The following is an 18,481-nucleotide window of genomic DNA, read 5'->3' on the forward strand; positions in this document are numbered from 1 at the left end:
AAAAGCTTGAGAGTGAGAGAGAAATTTGACGTGGAGACGCAGATAGACTTGAAGTTTCAATGGTACTAATATTCATCTTGTTATTGCCATTTCTTGGATGTTTACAATGTCTTTTTTTGTTGCTGTTTTTTGATTATGGGATTTGGCTCCAGGAGATGCTATCCTGCGGGCTCAAGCCTTGATTTGGCCGATACGTAGATGATGCTTCAGACGCTCGTATTGGGTTCTTATTGTCTGTTTTCAAGATTTCGAAAGGGAAAACCCTCATTTACTTTCAAAAATTGAGTGAAGGGGAGTAGTGCCTTTATATATATTGAGAATATTACGAAAACCACCCGGAAGACTTTCTGGTGAAGTGCATGTCGGATGCTTGGTGATATGCACTTCGCTTCTCCTAGTTTGTATCTGATAATTCTCTACATATATTTGGTGGCTCCTTTCGATGTTTTGAATTCCTATAGTGAGATTGTAAAGCTCCTCCAAACCGGAGAAAAAGGACTAGATGGTTGTATCGAGATTTTGAGTATTCCTCGGATGATCAATGAATGGTTCGTTGCAACGAATTATGGACGAACTTGTGTCTGAACCTGCATGAGGCAAACTTCGTCTTGTGTTGTTATCCTTTATGAACGTTCGTATTGATAAATACATTCCCATCTGTCATCTTCATTGTCACATATAGCTTCACAATCACAGTTTTTTTAACCATTCCCATAACCCGAAGATCATACTACGTTAAATCTAGCCTCATCACAAGCACTTCTGAAGCAATAACAGCCCTTCGAAAACATCGATTCTTGTTAAATGTCCCTTGCATGTAGTCGCATTGTGTCTAGGCATTGGATATAGGGCGTGGATAAGCAAAGGAAGAATTTGTGGGCTTTTATAGGAGGCTGTGATGATATATGATGGAAGGAACGGCATGAGATTGTGAGTATTATAGTCAGCTTGAGTCTGCTTTCTTTTCTATTGAGATTTGGTGTGAGGGACAGAAACTCCCAGTTTCTATTTCAGATCGTTGAGGTATTCACTGGAGATAGAATCAGATTGTGGTTGCCGTCAAGCGATGCCTTCCTATTTTCCCTATGAATGTATATAAAACGTACCACTACTTTCATAATTCCTAGTTCCATGGCATTTCTAACACCAATAACACTTGGCACACAGGAGGCAGATACTACTGTTATTGAAGTCATTATATTGAAAATATGCATGGCTGCGGATGGGATTACATCGAAGCTCCAGTGGAGAGAATACGAGCAGAGTGAAGATGAAATTTTATTGTCGTTTACTTGGTCGACTGTCAATCTTTGTTCTCATCGTTGGTTCTCACAGTCATTTTTACTTGGTCCCCTGACTAAGTTTCTAGTGGAGTCATTTATTAATGCCTGCGAAACTTCTTGCCATACGCATATTGAATTTCAATACTTCCAGGTCATCAATTGTGATCGTAGTCAACCATTCGGAGGATTCCCATCTCGCTTTATTGGCATACTGATTAAGCAATAGGGATCTTATGAGCTGTTTTATACAGTTGCGTTGAGAAGATTCGACAACTGAGACGAGAGAAAGTTTGTGTCACATCAAAAATGTGATTGTAGGATATGAGTGAGCCATCAGTTTCACTCCGTGGATCGAGGGATGAGATTTAGTAGGCGAGGCAGGGAAATTTTCGTCCCGATCACATATTTTGTTAAGTCTTAACTCTATAAAGATTGAGGTTCCATTTGACATTCAATCTCACAATTTTCTTTGCAATCGCTGCTGCACGCCGTGAGGGTGCTAGTCTCAGCGGAATTCGGTCTCAAAATAACAACTTTTCGATGGAGCCAGGAACTCATTTTCTCCCATTCGCATGAATAAATCTTTGCAAATTTACGGGATTGAAGAAGATCGGAAATTTGTCGCTGTCGTCAGATGTGAGTTGGCTGATTTGTTACCGTCTTATATTTGGGATCATGAAATGAACCGTCATCATGTCTGCCCCTTTTCTTCTTTTCGAGACTTGTGTGTTTGTGTCGAGTAGGATAAATGTCAACATGGTGTGTTATAAATCAGAACTTTATGGTGCTTGAGAATCATAGTTCCCAAATTATTTGAATTGTATTTATATGTAGACCAGACACAAAAGGGGAGTGGATAAGAAATTCACGAAATAGAGAAGTTAATCTCTCCGGAGAGTCAAGATTGAGCGGCAAAAGTTTGCTACAGAAATATGTACTTTGCCTTTTAATGTGATTACATATTCCAGATGGAAATGGATCGGAGATTCCTAATTCCTGTCATCCCTTTATCGAGTGAAGGAGCCACATCTCATGCCAAACTTTGGTACTTCTGGGTGTATTCAAGTAACCATACTACTAGTGTCTTCCATATACAAAGCATTTGCAAATCCTTCCATAAGAGCAAGGTGATGCCGATGTTAGCTTTGCTTCTTCCAACTAGGAGGAGAACGTGTTAAATACAATGAGGCTACTGAGAGTGATTATCAAGGAAATGTAGAAGTACAGAAAATGTTGTCGTTGATTCAAAGAGCGTTCGTTGATAGTTGATCAATACTACCACTTAACATTTCTTCGCTGATGGTCTAAGAATTCTTGTTATCATCAACATTGGTCTAGTCACTCAATTTATCCCCGCGATCTTGAGCTGTATTCTTTCAAAGAAAGTGAAGTTCGGCTATATTTACGTGTTTCCATGATGTTCAGCTGCAATCAACAGACAAGGGACGTCAACAAGTATTCAATCTTAGGACCTTGATAGAGAAAACCGATATTGAGATTTTCGTCATTAAATGTGCTGAATTCTGTTGCTTTTTTAAATCCGGCGACTTTTCTTTACGTGATCGTCAACCAAATCAATCTATATCTGGTTTTTAGCCAAATAGAACTTCTTCCAAAACTGTATAACTCAGTTTGTAAATCTAGCGGTCAAAAAACTATTCTTGATTGCATTTCGCAGACAGTTGTGGACTTGCTTCCCGATGTCATGCATTTCGTGGACTCAAAGAGTTGCTTATGGCTGATGAAATCTGCTCACACGAAAGTCATAGTCTGGAAATGCTAAGAGAAGTTGAATCAAAGGATCAGGAGCAAGGATTCATCGAAACATGCCGTAAATCGACATGTGATTCTTTGTTCGCCACGTGCTCAAAACTCCTCCCATTTTTCTTGCCCTTCAGCTTTCTATCTCTGATTGGGATTCAAATGTGGGATGTCATAGCTTTAAGTTCAATACGCCAGAGAGCACGCGACTTTGGAATCTCCCGTGGTTTGAAATAGACTCTTTGATAATAATTTTATTTTGGGTGATTGGTAACATCCGAATGTGTCGGCCTAGAATCTAAATCGACCTCGCGTAACTTTCCACATAGCCTAGATGGCCTTTCCCATGGGGACATACCATGAACACTTGAAGAGACAATTATAGTGGAGAGTAGTTGAAGGGTGACTCCGTTACAGTTCATGATGAATTGTGCAATAGGATATCAGAATGCCTTTGATTATGCTTGACCGGATTATAAATTCAAGCCTTTTTGCCTGAATTATGATGCCACAGCATGGAAAATACTCTTCATTTTATCTTAACAAAACCATGAAGCTGTTATATGCAGTAACAGCTCTCTGCCTTTTGGCTAGCGAACGACTAGTTGAAGCTATAGCCACACACAATGATAATACCGCACAGTTCTGCTTTACAAGATATAGCTCCGAGAGCGTATCTTCTATTCCGACTACAACACATACATTCAAAATTCCATCATATACTATTTCTACATATTATCCTAGAGATTTGATAACAGTCACGCCCTCACCGACAGTAACCACAACTACTTCTTTTTTCGTGGCCACGTCTACGCAAATTGGAGGAGCTACCCAAACTGTCACAAGCAACATCTTTTCTACGGGCACGGTCATTCAGACAACAACCTTGTTTGAAACAACTGAAATTGGTTCCGCTGTCACTATAACAGCCGCACAATCAACTTTGACTGTCCCCACGTCTTCTGGATTTCTTCCTCTGGCGAACGACCCTTATGTTATAGCCAATGGAGGGGCTGGAGGGGTCAAAAAGAAGCGCAGAGATATCAGCATCCACTCAAAGGTCAGTAATTGGATGACAAATTATGAAAAAATAAATTGCACTAACCAGAAATACACTTTCTAAGCCAACCGGCTCCAACAGCCGCCGCTATCCCTACCATCATCCCCACCAAGCTGCTAACTCAGAGGTGGTTGATTCTTCAACTTCCGATCCTAGGGATTCCGATATTGAGGCCAAGCCAAAGAGGTGGTGGTTTGATTCATGGTGGACAGGCAGAAGATATCCTTCCTTAGTATATTGTCGAGAAATCGTCAGGGTTGTCTACACTCGAACAATCACTCTTCAGACACAAGGATGAAGTACCACAACTTTGCCTCCGGAAGTCGCAACTTCCGTCATACTATCAACGACAACACAAGTCATTACATCGGCACCATCTACCACCACAACAGTTGTTCAAATAGAAAATGTAACCTCAATAAGCACCGAGAAGGATTTGATCACTCACAGTTCTCCAACTACAACAACCACGTTCCCACCGCAGGCTACACTATATGATATGTGTCAGGAGAACAACATAGTAGCAACCGTGGGAGGGGCTACCATCGACTACTCTCTGCCTAGTTATGGCCCATCCAGCCTTCAACTTCACTGGACATATATAGCAGATCCCTATGTGAAACCATATAACTGCTGTGCTATATGTGCACAGTCATCTACATGTGTTGGATATTACTACAACATAGATACAACTGCCAATCCTGGTCCTGCTGTGACTTGCTTCACTCACGAAGCGACGGATGGTGTTTGTGATCCTTCTGGAATTCGCTATGTCTTCCGCGCAGATCCTAAGCGCAAAACTCTATCTCCCGATGTAGTAGGAAATGGAAATTGCGGCAAAGGACAACTTGATACTGGGGCTAGACCGACCCTGGATGGTAAACTTTGATTCTTTGTGGCCAATGAATTTTAGGAAAACAGAAATGATGGTTGATCGACGGATAAGGGTGTAGTATATGGATTTTTCGGTGTCTCCCCGTTCTTAGACCTCACTTGGGTCTTATATATTAAACCTTTGAAAAGTAGGAGCCAAAAAGAGACAATCTGGAGTTTTGATTGCATGTGATTGAATGTTGGATGTAAGGAATGCCTTGAGAAATGAAAAGCAACCACGTATTTTTATCTTGTATTTATCTTCAAAGCCAAAGTATAATTAGGAGCAGTTGCTGCTTACCTTCTAATAAATGGAAACGCAATAATGCGTGTGGGATCCCACCTACAAGGCTCATTGATTTTGCATTTGTTCAGCTTCTCTGTCGTTCAATGTAAGACAATTTCCCAGATGATTTTCAAATTTGTATAGTCTGGAGTTTTGAATCTCAATCGTCGAAAAAAGTTTTGCCAGATTAAATGAATTTCCATTCCAAAATATATACAGAGAGAAGCAAATCCAGCCCAAGTATCAGTACATTTCCGTATTATTCATCACCATCTATTCACTTTTCTCAAGCTTCCTCAACAAAACTCTAGTTCCATGCCTTGGGATAACCATTGTGGTATATCCCATGGTAAGTGCCTTGTTATCGTCCGCCAATTTAAATTCATAGTTGGTCAATAAGTGCGCCAAAATTTGTTTTAAAGACGCGCTCACGTACCAACGGCCGGGACTGAGGAGCCGTTAGTTCTTGCACGATGTATAAAACAAAGGGATGTACTCACCAAGCTTTCTTACTAGCCCCCCAAAATGGAAATCCACTACTAACATCCGTATACTTCATTCTGGGTTCTTCTCTCCCTCTATCCTCCGGTAATACAAATCTGAAACCATCGAAAGTTTCCGGATCATTGTAATACCTCGGACTCTTCATCAAAGCATCCTGAGGCACCGCAATAATATTCCCTTGCGGAATGGTTTCACCACTCGAGAATGTGAATGGTTTCATTACTTTACGTTGGATGGAAAGTGCATCTAATGGATTCACACGAGCTGACTCGCGGAGGAAAGATTCCATCAAAGGCATGTTCTTGTACTGCATTTCCTCGGGTAAGGATAGCATGGAGCGGATTTCTTCAGTGAGTGGTTCGATGTATTCTGGGTGAAGACAGAGGTTGTAAATTGTGAAGGTCAAAACTAGAGGGAGTTGATGGGCGGAGGCGAAAGTGAGGGCAATCATTTGTTGGACAATACGCTCCACGGTGCGTTGGCGGGGAGTTGTGGATGACTCCTAAACGAGGTTAATGATTTTCGGTCAGACAGTGTGAAATCAAGATTCTTACAATGACCCAAGTTATACAATCAGACTGTGATTGACAAGGTTAGCAAGCACTTTTTGAAAATTCTCCATGATAGCTTACGGGTAAAAATTTCTTCTCTTCGATATCTCTGAGGCGTTGAATAACCAAAGGTCTTATATGCCCGGCTATCTTCTTCATTGCTCCACTCCAAGCCATAATTGCGGGGCAGGCGTATCTAAAAAGATCAGAATTGGGTATCCAAAAGTGTAGACATTGAGGTACTCACGGAATAATGAACGCAGGCATGTAACGACAGAATTCCATAGACAGAATAACATCGTTCGAGTATCGCAACACGGCATCAACATAATCTTGGTTGTTGGCTATGCCCTTGTTAGTGAAACTTAACATCAAGCAGAATCCCGGCGTATAGACGCACCAAGTTCATCTCCGACAAGCACTTGACAATTGATTCTCAAGCCGATAGCCTCAGATAAGCCTAAGACAGAAACTGAAGTCCAATCTACGTTAAGTTAGCAAAGCAATTTCTTTAAGTAGTTTTTACAGTAAGTTCATTACCATTGACAGCTTTTCCTTTTGATAAAACTTTACTAAAAGCTTCCTCAATCTTCTCCTGAATTCTGGGTCTCAAAGCTGGTTGATTTGTTCTCAAAAGGAACTTGAGAACACGCCCTGGTATAGTATCATGAGGGTCGATCTCTCCGGTCTCAAATCCATAAAATGTGTATTTCGCTTTGACTCTCTGTGCATTACATTAGTTCAATCCTCATGGCATACGGCATTTCCTCTAAAGAGTGATGGAGAAGACATACATCTTCCATAGCATCATGTAGGGACAAATGGTCTTGAGAACTATCGTTCACTTCCGCAATGTGCGCCTCAGACGAAACAAAGACTTGATACTCGTCGAGAGCGGGGATAGCAAAAGGCTCTCCTCTGGCCTACAATCCGGTTAGTTTTGGATCAGGCATAGACTTGGCATTGAGATATCAGACTGCAGTACCTGATCATATGCTTTCTGGATGATACCCGGAGCACCAAGGACATATTTTATGCTGCTCAACCATTTTCCCCAACGCAACTTGGGTCCAGAAATGAGTATGTTACGCTATCAAAGTTAGTGAATGTTGACATCGTGAGAGATAAAGGATAACTTACGGGACGATTGCGGTAGATGGATGCTGTGACATAAATTCTATTCAGAATGATCAAAATTACACAAGTATCAAACACCACCTCTGAGGTTATTCTCCAAGCACCCGCTTGAGAGCGAACTAAGTCAAAAAGTTCCTGAAGCATTTTTGATGATACAAATCGAGGTTTGAAGATGGCCGACACGAAAGATCATGAGAAGAGAACCAGATGTATATTGCGTGGCAAGTGTCCGAATCTCATTCTTAGAGAACTAATTTCCTCATTGGGAAGGGTGGGGGCGTAAAATTGTGACTTCACATCAGGCAGAACAGATGAAATTACCATACCGTACTCTAAGCCGTGCCGCGATAGCAGACATACAATCGACCGCGATGTGACAGAAATAGCCGCTGCCAACTTTCACAAGTGATGAACCGATTGTGATATTAAGTCACATATGTGCCGGAAGCACTTTTAACTCCGAAATACTCCACTAGATAGTTCATTAAAACTTAATCGTTCCTTCACCCCAAACAGGCACAACAATTTGATGAGCGGGGCGGACTGTTTATAGTATGAAATATAGCTTCGGTAGTTAGCCCGTTTTAAGAAACTCGCGAAGTTGTAGTGGAGAAAAAGTTCGTACCATTGGGATCAATTTGATCCGTGGTGCATGAAGTAACTTGAAGCCTACAATAGTGCGATAAATATGTCTGGGCGTGTGAAGTACGTTTAGTGTGTGTGCGCATCAATTAAGCGCAATCGATTTATCTCGACCATGTTCCTGGAAATTGCGCACATCTTCTACCGGAGGATTCTAACCTGGAGAGATTATGTACCGTGAAACTCGTTAATTTGGACGTCATCACAGTGGGATGAAATATCGTTGGCCAAAATGAATGTCGAACGGAATATTTTTGTTTAGTGCCACGTGCGGCTAATGCGTTTTTTGACGTTCAGGGGTAATAAAAAAGTGTGGTAGAGAACATGGCACTGGGTTTCCACAACCAGGGTTAGGGAACGATTTTCTTCAAGGGAGTCGAATTACGCATGGTGAAGAATATGTCAGCGTAGTAGTCAGTAGTGGTGCTCTTATCCGATATGTCCAATCGCCTTTCAGATATTAAAGTATGGTTGCAATGGGTATAACGTACATCGACATAGCGTGGGACTGGACACTGGTATTGCAGTATTGGTGCATTTGATATTATTTCTCATAATACAGATATTAATTTGCAGCGTACATGTTGTAGAGTGGGATAACAGGCGTGGCGTGGCGGCGTGGTTGCATTGCATAGTTGCATAACCTTGATAGCTTAACTATACATAGAACGTTTAAAGTAACATTGAAGGGATTGATTTCTAAAATCAGCTTTTAAGTTTTAATTGCTGATCATTGATCAGCAAATTCTTGCACTTTTGTTTAATCAGCCCTCGTAAACATCTCAATCAGCTCACCAGCTCAGTTTAGCGAACGTTCAGAAAAGCGGTTCTGTGTTTTTGTGCTGTGAGTCTAGCCGAGCTGAATTCACCAAGCAAGCATCTAGCCCAGGCCAGGTCAGGGGTGGTTTGAACCAGGGTATGCGGGGTATGTATGCGCCCGGGATTTCTTCGTGGGGTGCGGATATTCTCCAACAGCATTACTTGGAATGATACCTAGGGGAATGAAGTTGTTAGATTTTTTCTCGAAAAGATTTCCCCTGCAAAGTGTAAGCTTTTGAGAGAAGTTGATTCAAGATTCTGGGGCGAATTGTGGTGTGATTACTCATCCATGACAGGACCAAAGAATAATCCAATCACTGTGACATTTTGAAACTTGGGGACCAAGACAAAAGGCATATGTAGAAATATCAAAAATCTGGGTATTTGCTATATAATTTTTTAGAATGAATACAGAACAACACAAGCCCCTAAGAAAATCGTAATAAATCCGTTACGCATGTTATAATCCTTTCCTCGACTGTTCCAACCATTCCCACATAACCCATAAACCATACAATATATACAAAATTGAAATCTAATTAAACGTGTTCATGGTAAGTTCTCTCGCGCTCTGGTGTCGTTGCGAGCTCATGAGTAACCTCATATCGTTGCTTGACCCTGACATTATCCAATGGAAGAATGTTTTGCTCGCTTGTTACACTGCTTCCTCCATCGGTAGGACTCTGGCTATTCTTCGAATCCCCCGTTCGCATATAGCTGTCTCGACCGGTAAATGTATCAAGTGTTACCCTCAATCTATTTTTTCTGCTGTTCTTGGGGTAGATTTCGGAGCTCTTTGGTGGAGTATATTTGGATGGTTTGACATTTTCTTCCTTGGAGAAGAGACCGCGAATAGAGGCAAGGCAGACAACCACGATTGCTGGAAGAGAAACATAAATTAGATTACCAATTACGAAAGAGATGTTTTGGAGAATTGGCTTACCGATTGTAGTCTCGATCGCGGACCACATGTAGAGCCAAGAAGTATCAGGCATACGGGTCAATGAACTGACGACTGTAGTTCGCACGATGGCGAAGATGACTGTGATAAGAGCTAGAGAGAAGATGATACCAAAAGCAATCTTTCTCTTCATCTTCATTTGTGTACCCCACAGCATACTGATTGGAATAACCATGACTATGAGAGTTAGTTAAGCCTAACAGGGAAAGAAGAAGAGAACTCACTCAAAGCATCAGAAACCACATCCCAAACACAGTTTAACTTCAAAGTAATCTGTTGGAAGTTTACCGCAGAGTCCGTTGTACATTTCGTTTCGATTGTAGTCAATGGAACAAACAAACAATGATATTGAATTGTTCCAATACAAGCAAAGTAGGTGCAGATAGTGAAAACAGTGATTGGCCACCATAGGAATTCAACCTTTGCAACATGCGATCCAAGTCGTCGAATGAAGAGCAAGAAAGAGAACTTGACAGACCACAAAGTGGAGTAAAAGAGGATGATGACGACTCCAGATGCTCTGGAATAAGCCTCACTGTTGGTAACGAAATCTGCTCCAGGCATTTTGATCCCAGCTGACACGGCCATGAGGTCGAACATCGCCTGGGCATGAATCTGCCATAGTATTGCACTGGCAAGTGCGAGAGCCAAGGCTAGAAAGGCAAAGATATCGTCGTTATAGAGACTTTTGAAGGTCTTGATTCTAGAGAATGTCCGTAGGGCCATGCAAATTGCAGCTATCGCGAAACCTCCCCAGATGACACCCTGAATGATTGTTAGTTGAGGCTTCCCCAGTTTCTGTGGATACAACAAGTGCACGTACCAGGAAGGTTTTCATATCAACCTTTGTTGGCTCAACAATAGCCCCTGAGCTCGAAGTAGAAGAAGACATGGTGTATAATGAGTCAACCTTGAGTAAGTTGGTTGCCTATGCTGAATCAGTGGAGGAAAATTGTCCACGGTACGATAGAAGAGAGCTTGCTTTTTAAACTCTCGAACATGGAGAGAACGTGGTGCTTATCTACTGCCACTGGTTACAGAGATGCCACATGGAAATCAAACAAGGATGAGGCACAGAGGTGGGGTCTTTTCCATCACAGCCTTTTAGGATGAGGTCTCCGTGAATTCTATTGAATCTGCCCACTGTGATCAGTGAATCCACTGTGCCATGCCTTTATTACTGCAAGGTAAGCCCTAAATTAGTAAGGTAGTAATTCTCTCGATACATTCTGGTAAAATTTCTGCAAGAATCTCATGGTCGGTCGTCTATCTCACGGCCAAAGCCTGTGGGACCCAAATTGCGTTAGCCGCCGAGCTCATTACCCTGTATGGTACGTGAATACCCCTCCGGATCCTTGGTTTCACTAGTCAAAAACTCAAAAAACTACCATTTACACAGTATTATTCTGCCAATCCTTCATTTATATGCTTATCGAAATTTTGTGACAGGAGGAGTCACGGAGGAAGCGTGTCGAATTCTCATTTCCAACCGCCTGGATGTGAGATCGGCGTGTGCCTTGTGGCCAGTGCGTGTAATTTATGCAATCACATAGGCCAAAAAGTCCACCTGCCTAATATGGGTCTACCTCCGTCCCAGCATGGCTGAGCTTGATACCATGGTGTTTGTCGCATATCTCTCATGCGGGGAATTTTAATCGGCGATATTACACGTTTTGTGAAGATTGTGCTATTATGTGCAAGTCTGTCTGTGAAGACCACATTTTGGGTTTAAGGTACCAAGATTTCGAAGGAACCGTTGTCTTGGGTTCACAATCCTACCCGCCATGTGTATGGATGATGTCGACACTTGAGCGGCCTGTTCGTCTGACAGAGTTCCTGACTAATAATACTCAATCGCTTAATATCGAGGTCTAGAATGGCATCTAAACAAGACCACTGGTGGACGCAAAAAATGATGACCTCCTGAACCTCTTGCGTGCTGTATCACTCCATGTTAAATTAAAGCCATATGATATTGTGGATGAAGTGTCAACGCAGATCAATTAAGCAGGGAAACTCAATTATTCAAGCACGATACAGAAATCTCGTCACCAGTATGACATCGGAAAAAAATGTTAAATGGTTGATGAAATTCAATTGTTCCTCTCCGCGCTCAAAAAATTGTTAAAAATATGTACATAAAAATAGAGACGAAGCTGTAACAAAGCATCTTATGAAACCCCCTCATTGAATCGTTCCTACCCCTCCCTCTTAGTATAGGTTATACTTCTCCCTCTCGGTCAAATCCATGAACACATCCATGTTTTTAACTGGACCTGTAATTCCGAGCGAAGGTGTGCTCTCATCCAAGACCGGAAACTTTCCATTTATCCCAGGTGCCAGCTTAACATCAAATCTTCTGAAAATAATAGCAACAAAAGCGTAAACCTGCTCCTTAGCCATAACACGCCCAGGGCAGTAACTGATTCCACCGCCAAATGGGCGGTAAGAAGAATGTTTCAGCATGCCCTTATCTCTAACAAATCTCTCTGCATCAAAGTTCTTATAATCTTGACCCCAGACACTCTCGTTCATATGTAGTTGTCGGGAAGGCATGAGAACATTAGATCCAGGTTGCATTAGCTTGTTACCAATCATAGTTGGCTGCTTGACTTGACGACTCATCATTGCACCTCCGTTCAAGCGTAGTGATTCTTGGAATGCACCATCAAGATTGGGAGAATTGGCACATAGATATTTGATGTCAAGCTCGCCGTCTTTCCAGCCTGCTTCCAACTCGTCGCGAACTCGCTCCATAAGAGGGACGTTGTAAACAAGATGAGCGATAAGCCAAAAGGAGATGTTGTACTCATTTGAGTTCGCACTATTGATTGTTAGGAATTTACTCTTATATATAGTAATCGGTAAAACTTACGCCCAGTAGATCAATAAAAGCATGCAAGCTCTACTCTCGATATCAATACCAACAATTTCCTGTGCCTTAAGAATCGTTCCAATTCCCCAGGCTTGACCCTCACGCTCCTTTTCTGGAAGACGAGCAAATTCGGCCATTGTCTTTTGCATTGTTTTGCGGGCTTTGGCTACTTTGGCTGAGAATATGTCGGGAAGACCGAAGAAAACCATCCAAGCACTATCATTGAAGTCCAACATGTGCTGTACAATATCTGGATTGAGCTTGTGGAGAGCTTTGTCGAACATGGAAAAAGTTGCAGCTTCCACAAGGGTAGATCGACAAAGAGCTTTCAATGAGACCCGACGAGTGAGACCATTCCTACTCAAGGTACAAAAGTCCATCTTTGGTGGTTGGAGGGAGTCTTTGAGTGACACGATGAATTTCTCTGACATTTCCGTCATGTGCACACCAGGGAGTAATTGTGCAATGTAAACTTCCTCAATGAGTTTGACTAGAGATAATTGCTTTGGGTTGACTGGATTCTTATGCATATAGCATTTGTCTCCTGGAATGGGTACATGCCATGCCAACTTCAATGCTTTGCCAGTGAAGCCAAAGTTAGAAAGAACTTGAGACAAGTGACCATCCCAACTCAGAGTGGCTACATTTCTGTAGACTTCTGCTACATCCTTAGGTCCTGTAACAATATAGAATAATTGCGAAGCCACTTGAAGTGCGAAGGGCTCGTGGGTCCTGCCAGTGTAATCTCTAAAGCGCCATCGTTAGTATCATGTTCCAGAAGCAATGAATACATTAAGACGAGTGAGAAGATGAAAATGAAAATGTCAACGTACAAGCCACGCTCGATCAAGCTATCAGAATTACGGAAGAAACTAAGACTGTGTCCGAGAACTAGATAGTGTTAGTAAAGGTTGGAGTAGATAATTAGAAGATCACCTACTTGGGATCCAGTATGGAAGTTCGACGGGGTCTTGTGGTCTAAGGTATGGCCGAATGGTAAATCTCCACAAGCGCCATGAGAGAAGCCAAGTGCCGAATAGTGCTGCTGTGAGGAAGTACTGTGAATACTCGCTTGTGGATACAAATCTCCAAGCTGCGTTGAGAAACATTGTGAGATAGTCTACTCTCTGAAGAGCTTTGTGGACTTGAGAATATTTGGAGCAAAGACAATATGCGTGTGAAAACGAAAGTAGTGCTTGATGATCTCTTCAATTGGAGACCCAAGAGGATCGACATAAGTAGATATACTTTCTCACTTTTGCCTCCTCCACTGTTGAACATGATAGATTCAACCCCCAAGACAGGACTTTGCCGATACTAGTCGCATAGCGTTGATTGTGCTATGGGGTTCTTGTTCAAATTTCCAGATGCGCGGTCCCCAGATTGGTCCATCACGTAGGCGTCAATTGATATTGAGATTCTGCCTTGAAATTCAATCACAAACCACTATCACGAACTATCATGATGCGATATTACCCAAATGGGACACTTCCCGGCTGTTAATACTTTACGAGATCAAGTTTGTCTGCATGGACCACCTCTTCATACCAAATTTATATTGGAAGCTAAAATATGCGCACTAAGTTTTAGTGTTACACAAGGTGACAGGGGTTCTAAAAGTTCCACCTTGTCGAATTTTATGTCCACAGTGTATGATTAATGTTGTAGTTCCGTAGATAGCTTGCGTATCAAAATAAGTACCAAGCCGGATATACATCGTTTACCCTCAGGCTTCAGCATAACTTCGCCTCTTATGCTGAGATCAGCTAGAAGCGATACTATCTCTAGTTAGTCAAGCCGTATACATTTTGGGGAGTAATCATGATATCCGGCAAAATACCGCCGCTGAGCAAACGGTGAAGGCATTCTATCACTCATGCCATGCCATGCAATTTCTTTTCAACCAAGAATGGAGAATGGTGGGTACGGGGTGGACAAAATTCATGAGGTCCAAATTGCTGAAGCTCTACGTCCATCTTTGATTTCATATACAAAAAGCATTTTACGCCACCAGACAAAAGATTGACGACTTCAAGTGCTTCACAATCATCTACCAACCATGACATTGAATCAAGACGAAGCTCTGTCCAGCAAGGACACTATCTCTATCGATAAGGATATGGGCGCTCTGGCCGTTACGGATGTTTCAAGCCCCGCAAGCCTTCAAACATTCGAGTCCGATGAGCTCTTTCTTCACTCATGGCGTCTGGCGGCTGTTATAGGGTCTTTATGCTTGGGAATCTTTCTTCTAGCATTGGATATGAATATTATCGCTGTTGCCATTCCCAGAATCACATCTGATTTTCATGCATTGAATGATGTGGCTTGGTATGGTTCAGCATATCTTCTTACCGTTACGGCATTCCAGCCTTTGTTTGGCAACCTGTACAAATATTTCGATCCTAAGATCGTTTATATGGGATCAATAGCTTTATTTGAATGTAAGGCCTTTCACCCTACGAATTCATTCAACGATATCTGACTTGACATAGTGGGTTCTATATTATGTGCGGCAGCACCTTCCTCCAGTGTTCTTATCGGAGGCCGATCTGTTCTTGGTTTCGGTGCAGCGGGAATCTATCAGGGAAGTTTGGCCATCGTCAACTTCGTGGTAGAACTCGAAAAGAGACCTATGTACCAAGGCATAGTGATTAGCTCTTTTGCTATTAGCGTGTGTATTGGCCCTGTGCTTGGTGGTGTCTTCACTGACAAAGCCTCCTGGAGATGGTGCTTTTGGATGTAATGGAGTCTGTTAATCTATGAAATTCAACATATACTAACAAAACTATAGTAATGTACCTATGGGTGCTGTTGTACTTGTATTCATCATGCTCTTCTTTCGAATCAAAGGCGTACGAAACTCGAACCGTGCCTTGAATCTTTCAACAAAATTGAGACGTATGGATATTGGAGGAGTCCTACTATTTCTCGGGGCCATATATTGCCTTCTTCTAGCATTACAATGGGGCGGACAGACTGCACCATGGAAATCGCCCAAAGTCATTGGATTATTCGTTGGCTTTGGCTTACTCATGATATCTTTCGGTATCCTACAATGGAAACGAGGCGAACATGCCACAATTCCCTTGCGAATTCTTCGACAAAGATCAATTCTGATGGGCAGCATATTCCTCATGACATTTGGAATGATGAGTTTTGTCTATGCTTATTATCTACCCATTTACTTTCAATCCATTCAAGGCGTCACAGCAATCCAAAGCGGTACCCGATTCATCGCGATAGTCCTCCCTCAAATCATCGGTCTTTCGCTGACTGGAGTTGTGGTTACAAAATGGGGATACTACGTTCCATATATGATTCTTGGAACGATTATTGCAATGATCGGTGCGGGCCTCCTTACCACCATCGATACCAATACTTCCACGGTCAAATGGGCCGCATATATGGTAATCAATGGCTGGGGAACTGGAATGGCGCAGCAGCTTCCATATACTGCACTACAAATAGTATTGAGTGAAGAAGACGCTCCTACCGGAAATGCCATTGCGGTGTTCATGTATCAGATTGGTTCTTCCGTCTCTGTATCCATCGCACAATCTCTCTTTTTGTCAAGGTTACAGACCAGTGTACCAGCTCATACCACTGCTGTATCAGCAGAAGCGGTCATTAAAGTTGGTGCCAGCGGTTTAAAAGACTTAGCTGATGGCTCAGAAATTGTGTTGACTGCCTTGAGAGAAGCATACACCATTGCTATTAGAGATGCAATGTATTATGCTTTGGCTGCGGCATGTTTGTCATTACCATTTGCTTGCGGAATGCAATGGTTCAATCTCAAGAAGGTTGCAGAGGAAAGGAGAAGAGAAAAAGACGAGGGGAAGTCAGTTGGGCTAGAAACCTCGGTCATGATGGACAGTGCGATTGGTTCTGAGAAAGTTTGAATTTTATGAATATCCAGATATAGAGTGTAATCATGGAATATATTAATTTTACTATGTCCTTCCTTGAGCGAATCTTCAGCTAGAAAAATTGACTTTGCCTTCACCAATTTTCATCGGATGGATTAGATAGAAAGTCATAAGCATAATTTCTCATTTCATTCTGTAGTAATGCAGTTGATATGGAGTTTCATTCATAATTCATAATTTCTGTTGCGCCATCCGAAATGCAAATCTGTCAGTCCAGTTCCTATGACCCATTGCCATCCAGCCCATCCAGCCCATTCAGCCAATAAAAGATCAGAATGTAACCAAAACCCTAACATAAAAGCAAAACCAAACCGCAGCCATGATCGTAACTATATTCCATATATCCTTCTGCCCGCACCAACGCCATACAAATGTCGAGACCCCCTAGGTCTAAACTCACAAAACTACATATGTAGTTGGTCGTCGTCGAGAATACCAAATTCCCGTCTGATACTTGTGTTAGCTTCAAATATCTACGAATGCTTTCAGCGACATAGTACATACCAAAACGCAAAGAATCGTATCTAAGTGACCAAGTTAGTCAAAAATTCATATCACTAGACATATAAAAATCACAAACTCACAATCCAACCAGTCCAAACTTTCAACCGCGAATGCCGCCTTTGCACCTATTCCGAGAATAATTAAAACGATGCATGATATCTGAATTGGAGAATTATGTGTGGCTTCGGAGCTACCAGAGTATTGGGAAGGAGCAGTTGAATGTTGAAGCTGGGTGAGGCGCTCATCAGCGAGGAGAGCGGGGAAATGCATCTTGGAGTATGATTACGTGCGTATGGATGGGTTCAGGAAAGAATACCCTTTTCAGATATGATAGCAAAGAACTAAGTATTTGATCTATTGTTATACCTTTGGCTTTTTTAAGGTTTCCTCAGAATTAGAAACGAGGTTTCGAATCGAAGCTTGGCGTGGCTTTCTTGTGATATGATGTAGATACCTAGTAACAAACAAGTACAGCCTAGTTGGTATCAGATATCAGATCGTCTTTGGACACGGCTGAGCACGGATAGAGAGAATTGGCGTATGGTAAATTTAGCGAAGCCACATGTGCGTGAGCGGGGGCGGGTAGCCTAGCCTGTAGCACAGTGGATAACTTATTTTAGTGTACGGAGTAGTGGGTAGGAGATATATAGCCCCGGCACAGTGGATAATTGCATCACAGTGAATTCCCCAGTTATTAATGCCCCAGTAAATATTAGGCCCCCAACTTTGATTCTGCGCCATTACCGACTATCGTTCACAGCGTTGGCGAAATAACTTACTACCCCATTGTTGAATATCTGTGTGAATGACTGGTGTCGGTAAACTCCATAAACGGTATCTAGTTGCGTAACTTCCTGATTGGTGATTTGCTCCGGTTTCTGTTTGTGATTTGGGGGCCGTAAATACATGTACCGGCTATGCAACGGCTTGTCAAGTGCTTATGCCTCATCTTATGTGAGATTTAGAGATCTTATGTTGGGAATTCGTTATTGACGGGCACTCCCTTATGTTACTTTGTTAGGACTAGATTGATTTAGTCTATCAATATCTAATTATACACCTGGGTAGAAAAAGTATAATAGATAATGGCTCGCGAATAATTTGAACGACAACATCGCATCACCGCATAATAACAAGCAAGATGCTTAGTATCTTTCCTAAACCCTTACAAGTCTAGACGCGAGGTTGATTTCTCTTAGCCATCCAATGATCTTCATGTAATTTGTTTTAAGCGCTGTGCCTCTCGACTGCTTTCACTATCATTTCAATTCATCAATTGTGGATACTCCCATACGAAAA

At 42.1% G+C, this 18,481-nt stretch overlaps 6 protein-coding genes across 6 annotated transcripts; 2 read left to right on the forward strand and 4 right to left on the reverse strand.

The window, feature by feature from the left end:
- Positions 1–3,594: 3,594 nt before the first annotated feature.
- On the forward strand, positions 3,595–4,993 carry Bfra_008574 (uncharacterized protein; the record flags this gene model as incomplete). The annotated part of the gene is made up of 3 exons (XM_037338933.1): positions 3,595–4,104; positions 4,169–4,296; positions 4,405–4,993. 3 exons carry the CDS (start codon positions 3,595–3,597, stop codon positions 4,991–4,993), a joined length of 1,227 nt encoding a protein of 408 aa, XP_037192239.1.
- A 543-nt stretch (positions 4,994–5,536) lies between these two features.
- Bfra_008575 (putative cytochrome p450 protein) lies at positions 5,537–7,599 on the reverse strand (the record flags this gene model as incomplete). Its single annotated transcript, XM_037338934.1, has 10 exons — positions 5,537–5,711; positions 5,764–6,269; positions 6,322–6,345; positions 6,400–6,514; positions 6,566–6,662; positions 6,719–6,802; positions 6,859–7,042; positions 7,113–7,241; positions 7,304–7,408; positions 7,459–7,599. The coding sequence occupies 10 exons, from the start codon at positions 7,597–7,599 to the stop codon at positions 5,537–5,539; spliced, it is 1,560 nt and encodes a 519-aa protein (XP_037192240.1).
- A 1,856-nt stretch (positions 7,600–9,455) lies between these two features.
- Bfra_008576 (uncharacterized protein) lies at positions 9,456–10,769 on the reverse strand (the record flags this gene model as incomplete). Its single annotated transcript, XM_037338935.1, has 4 exons — positions 9,456–9,796; positions 9,860–10,054; positions 10,102–10,642; positions 10,701–10,769. 4 exons carry the CDS (start codon positions 10,767–10,769, stop codon positions 9,456–9,458), a joined length of 1,146 nt encoding a protein of 381 aa, XP_037192241.1.
- A 1,319-nt stretch (positions 10,770–12,088) lies between these two features.
- On the reverse strand, positions 12,089–13,861 carry Bfra_008577 (putative cytochrome p450 protein; the record flags this gene model as incomplete). Its single annotated transcript, XM_037338936.1, has 4 exons — positions 12,089–12,701; positions 12,753–13,499; positions 13,586–13,643; positions 13,693–13,861. 4 exons carry the CDS (start codon positions 13,859–13,861, stop codon positions 12,089–12,091), a joined length of 1,587 nt encoding a protein of 528 aa, XP_037192242.1.
- Positions 13,862–14,811: 950 nt separating this feature from the next.
- Bfra_008578 (putative efflux pump antibiotic resistance protein) lies at positions 14,812–16,651 on the forward strand (the record flags this gene model as incomplete). The annotated part of the gene is made up of 3 exons (XM_037338937.1): positions 14,812–15,193; positions 15,245–15,491; positions 15,544–16,651. 3 exons carry the CDS (start codon positions 14,812–14,814, stop codon positions 16,649–16,651), a joined length of 1,737 nt encoding a protein of 578 aa, XP_037192243.1.
- A 423-nt stretch (positions 16,652–17,074) lies between these two features.
- On the reverse strand, positions 17,075–17,452 carry Bfra_008579 (uncharacterized protein; the record flags this gene model as incomplete). Its single annotated transcript, XM_037338938.1, has 3 exons — positions 17,075–17,125; positions 17,183–17,202; positions 17,263–17,452. 3 exons carry the CDS (start codon positions 17,450–17,452, stop codon positions 17,075–17,077), a joined length of 261 nt encoding a protein of 86 aa, XP_037192244.1.
- Between the last annotated feature and the right edge of the window lie 1,029 nt (positions 17,453–18,481).

The sequence above is a fragment of the Botrytis fragariae genome, assembly GCF_013461495.1.
Source record: "Botrytis fragariae strain BVB16 chromosome Unknown tig00000061, whole genome shotgun sequence".
In the NCBI taxonomy this organism is placed as follows: domain Eukaryota; kingdom Fungi; phylum Ascomycota; class Leotiomycetes; order Helotiales; family Sclerotiniaceae; genus Botrytis; species Botrytis fragariae.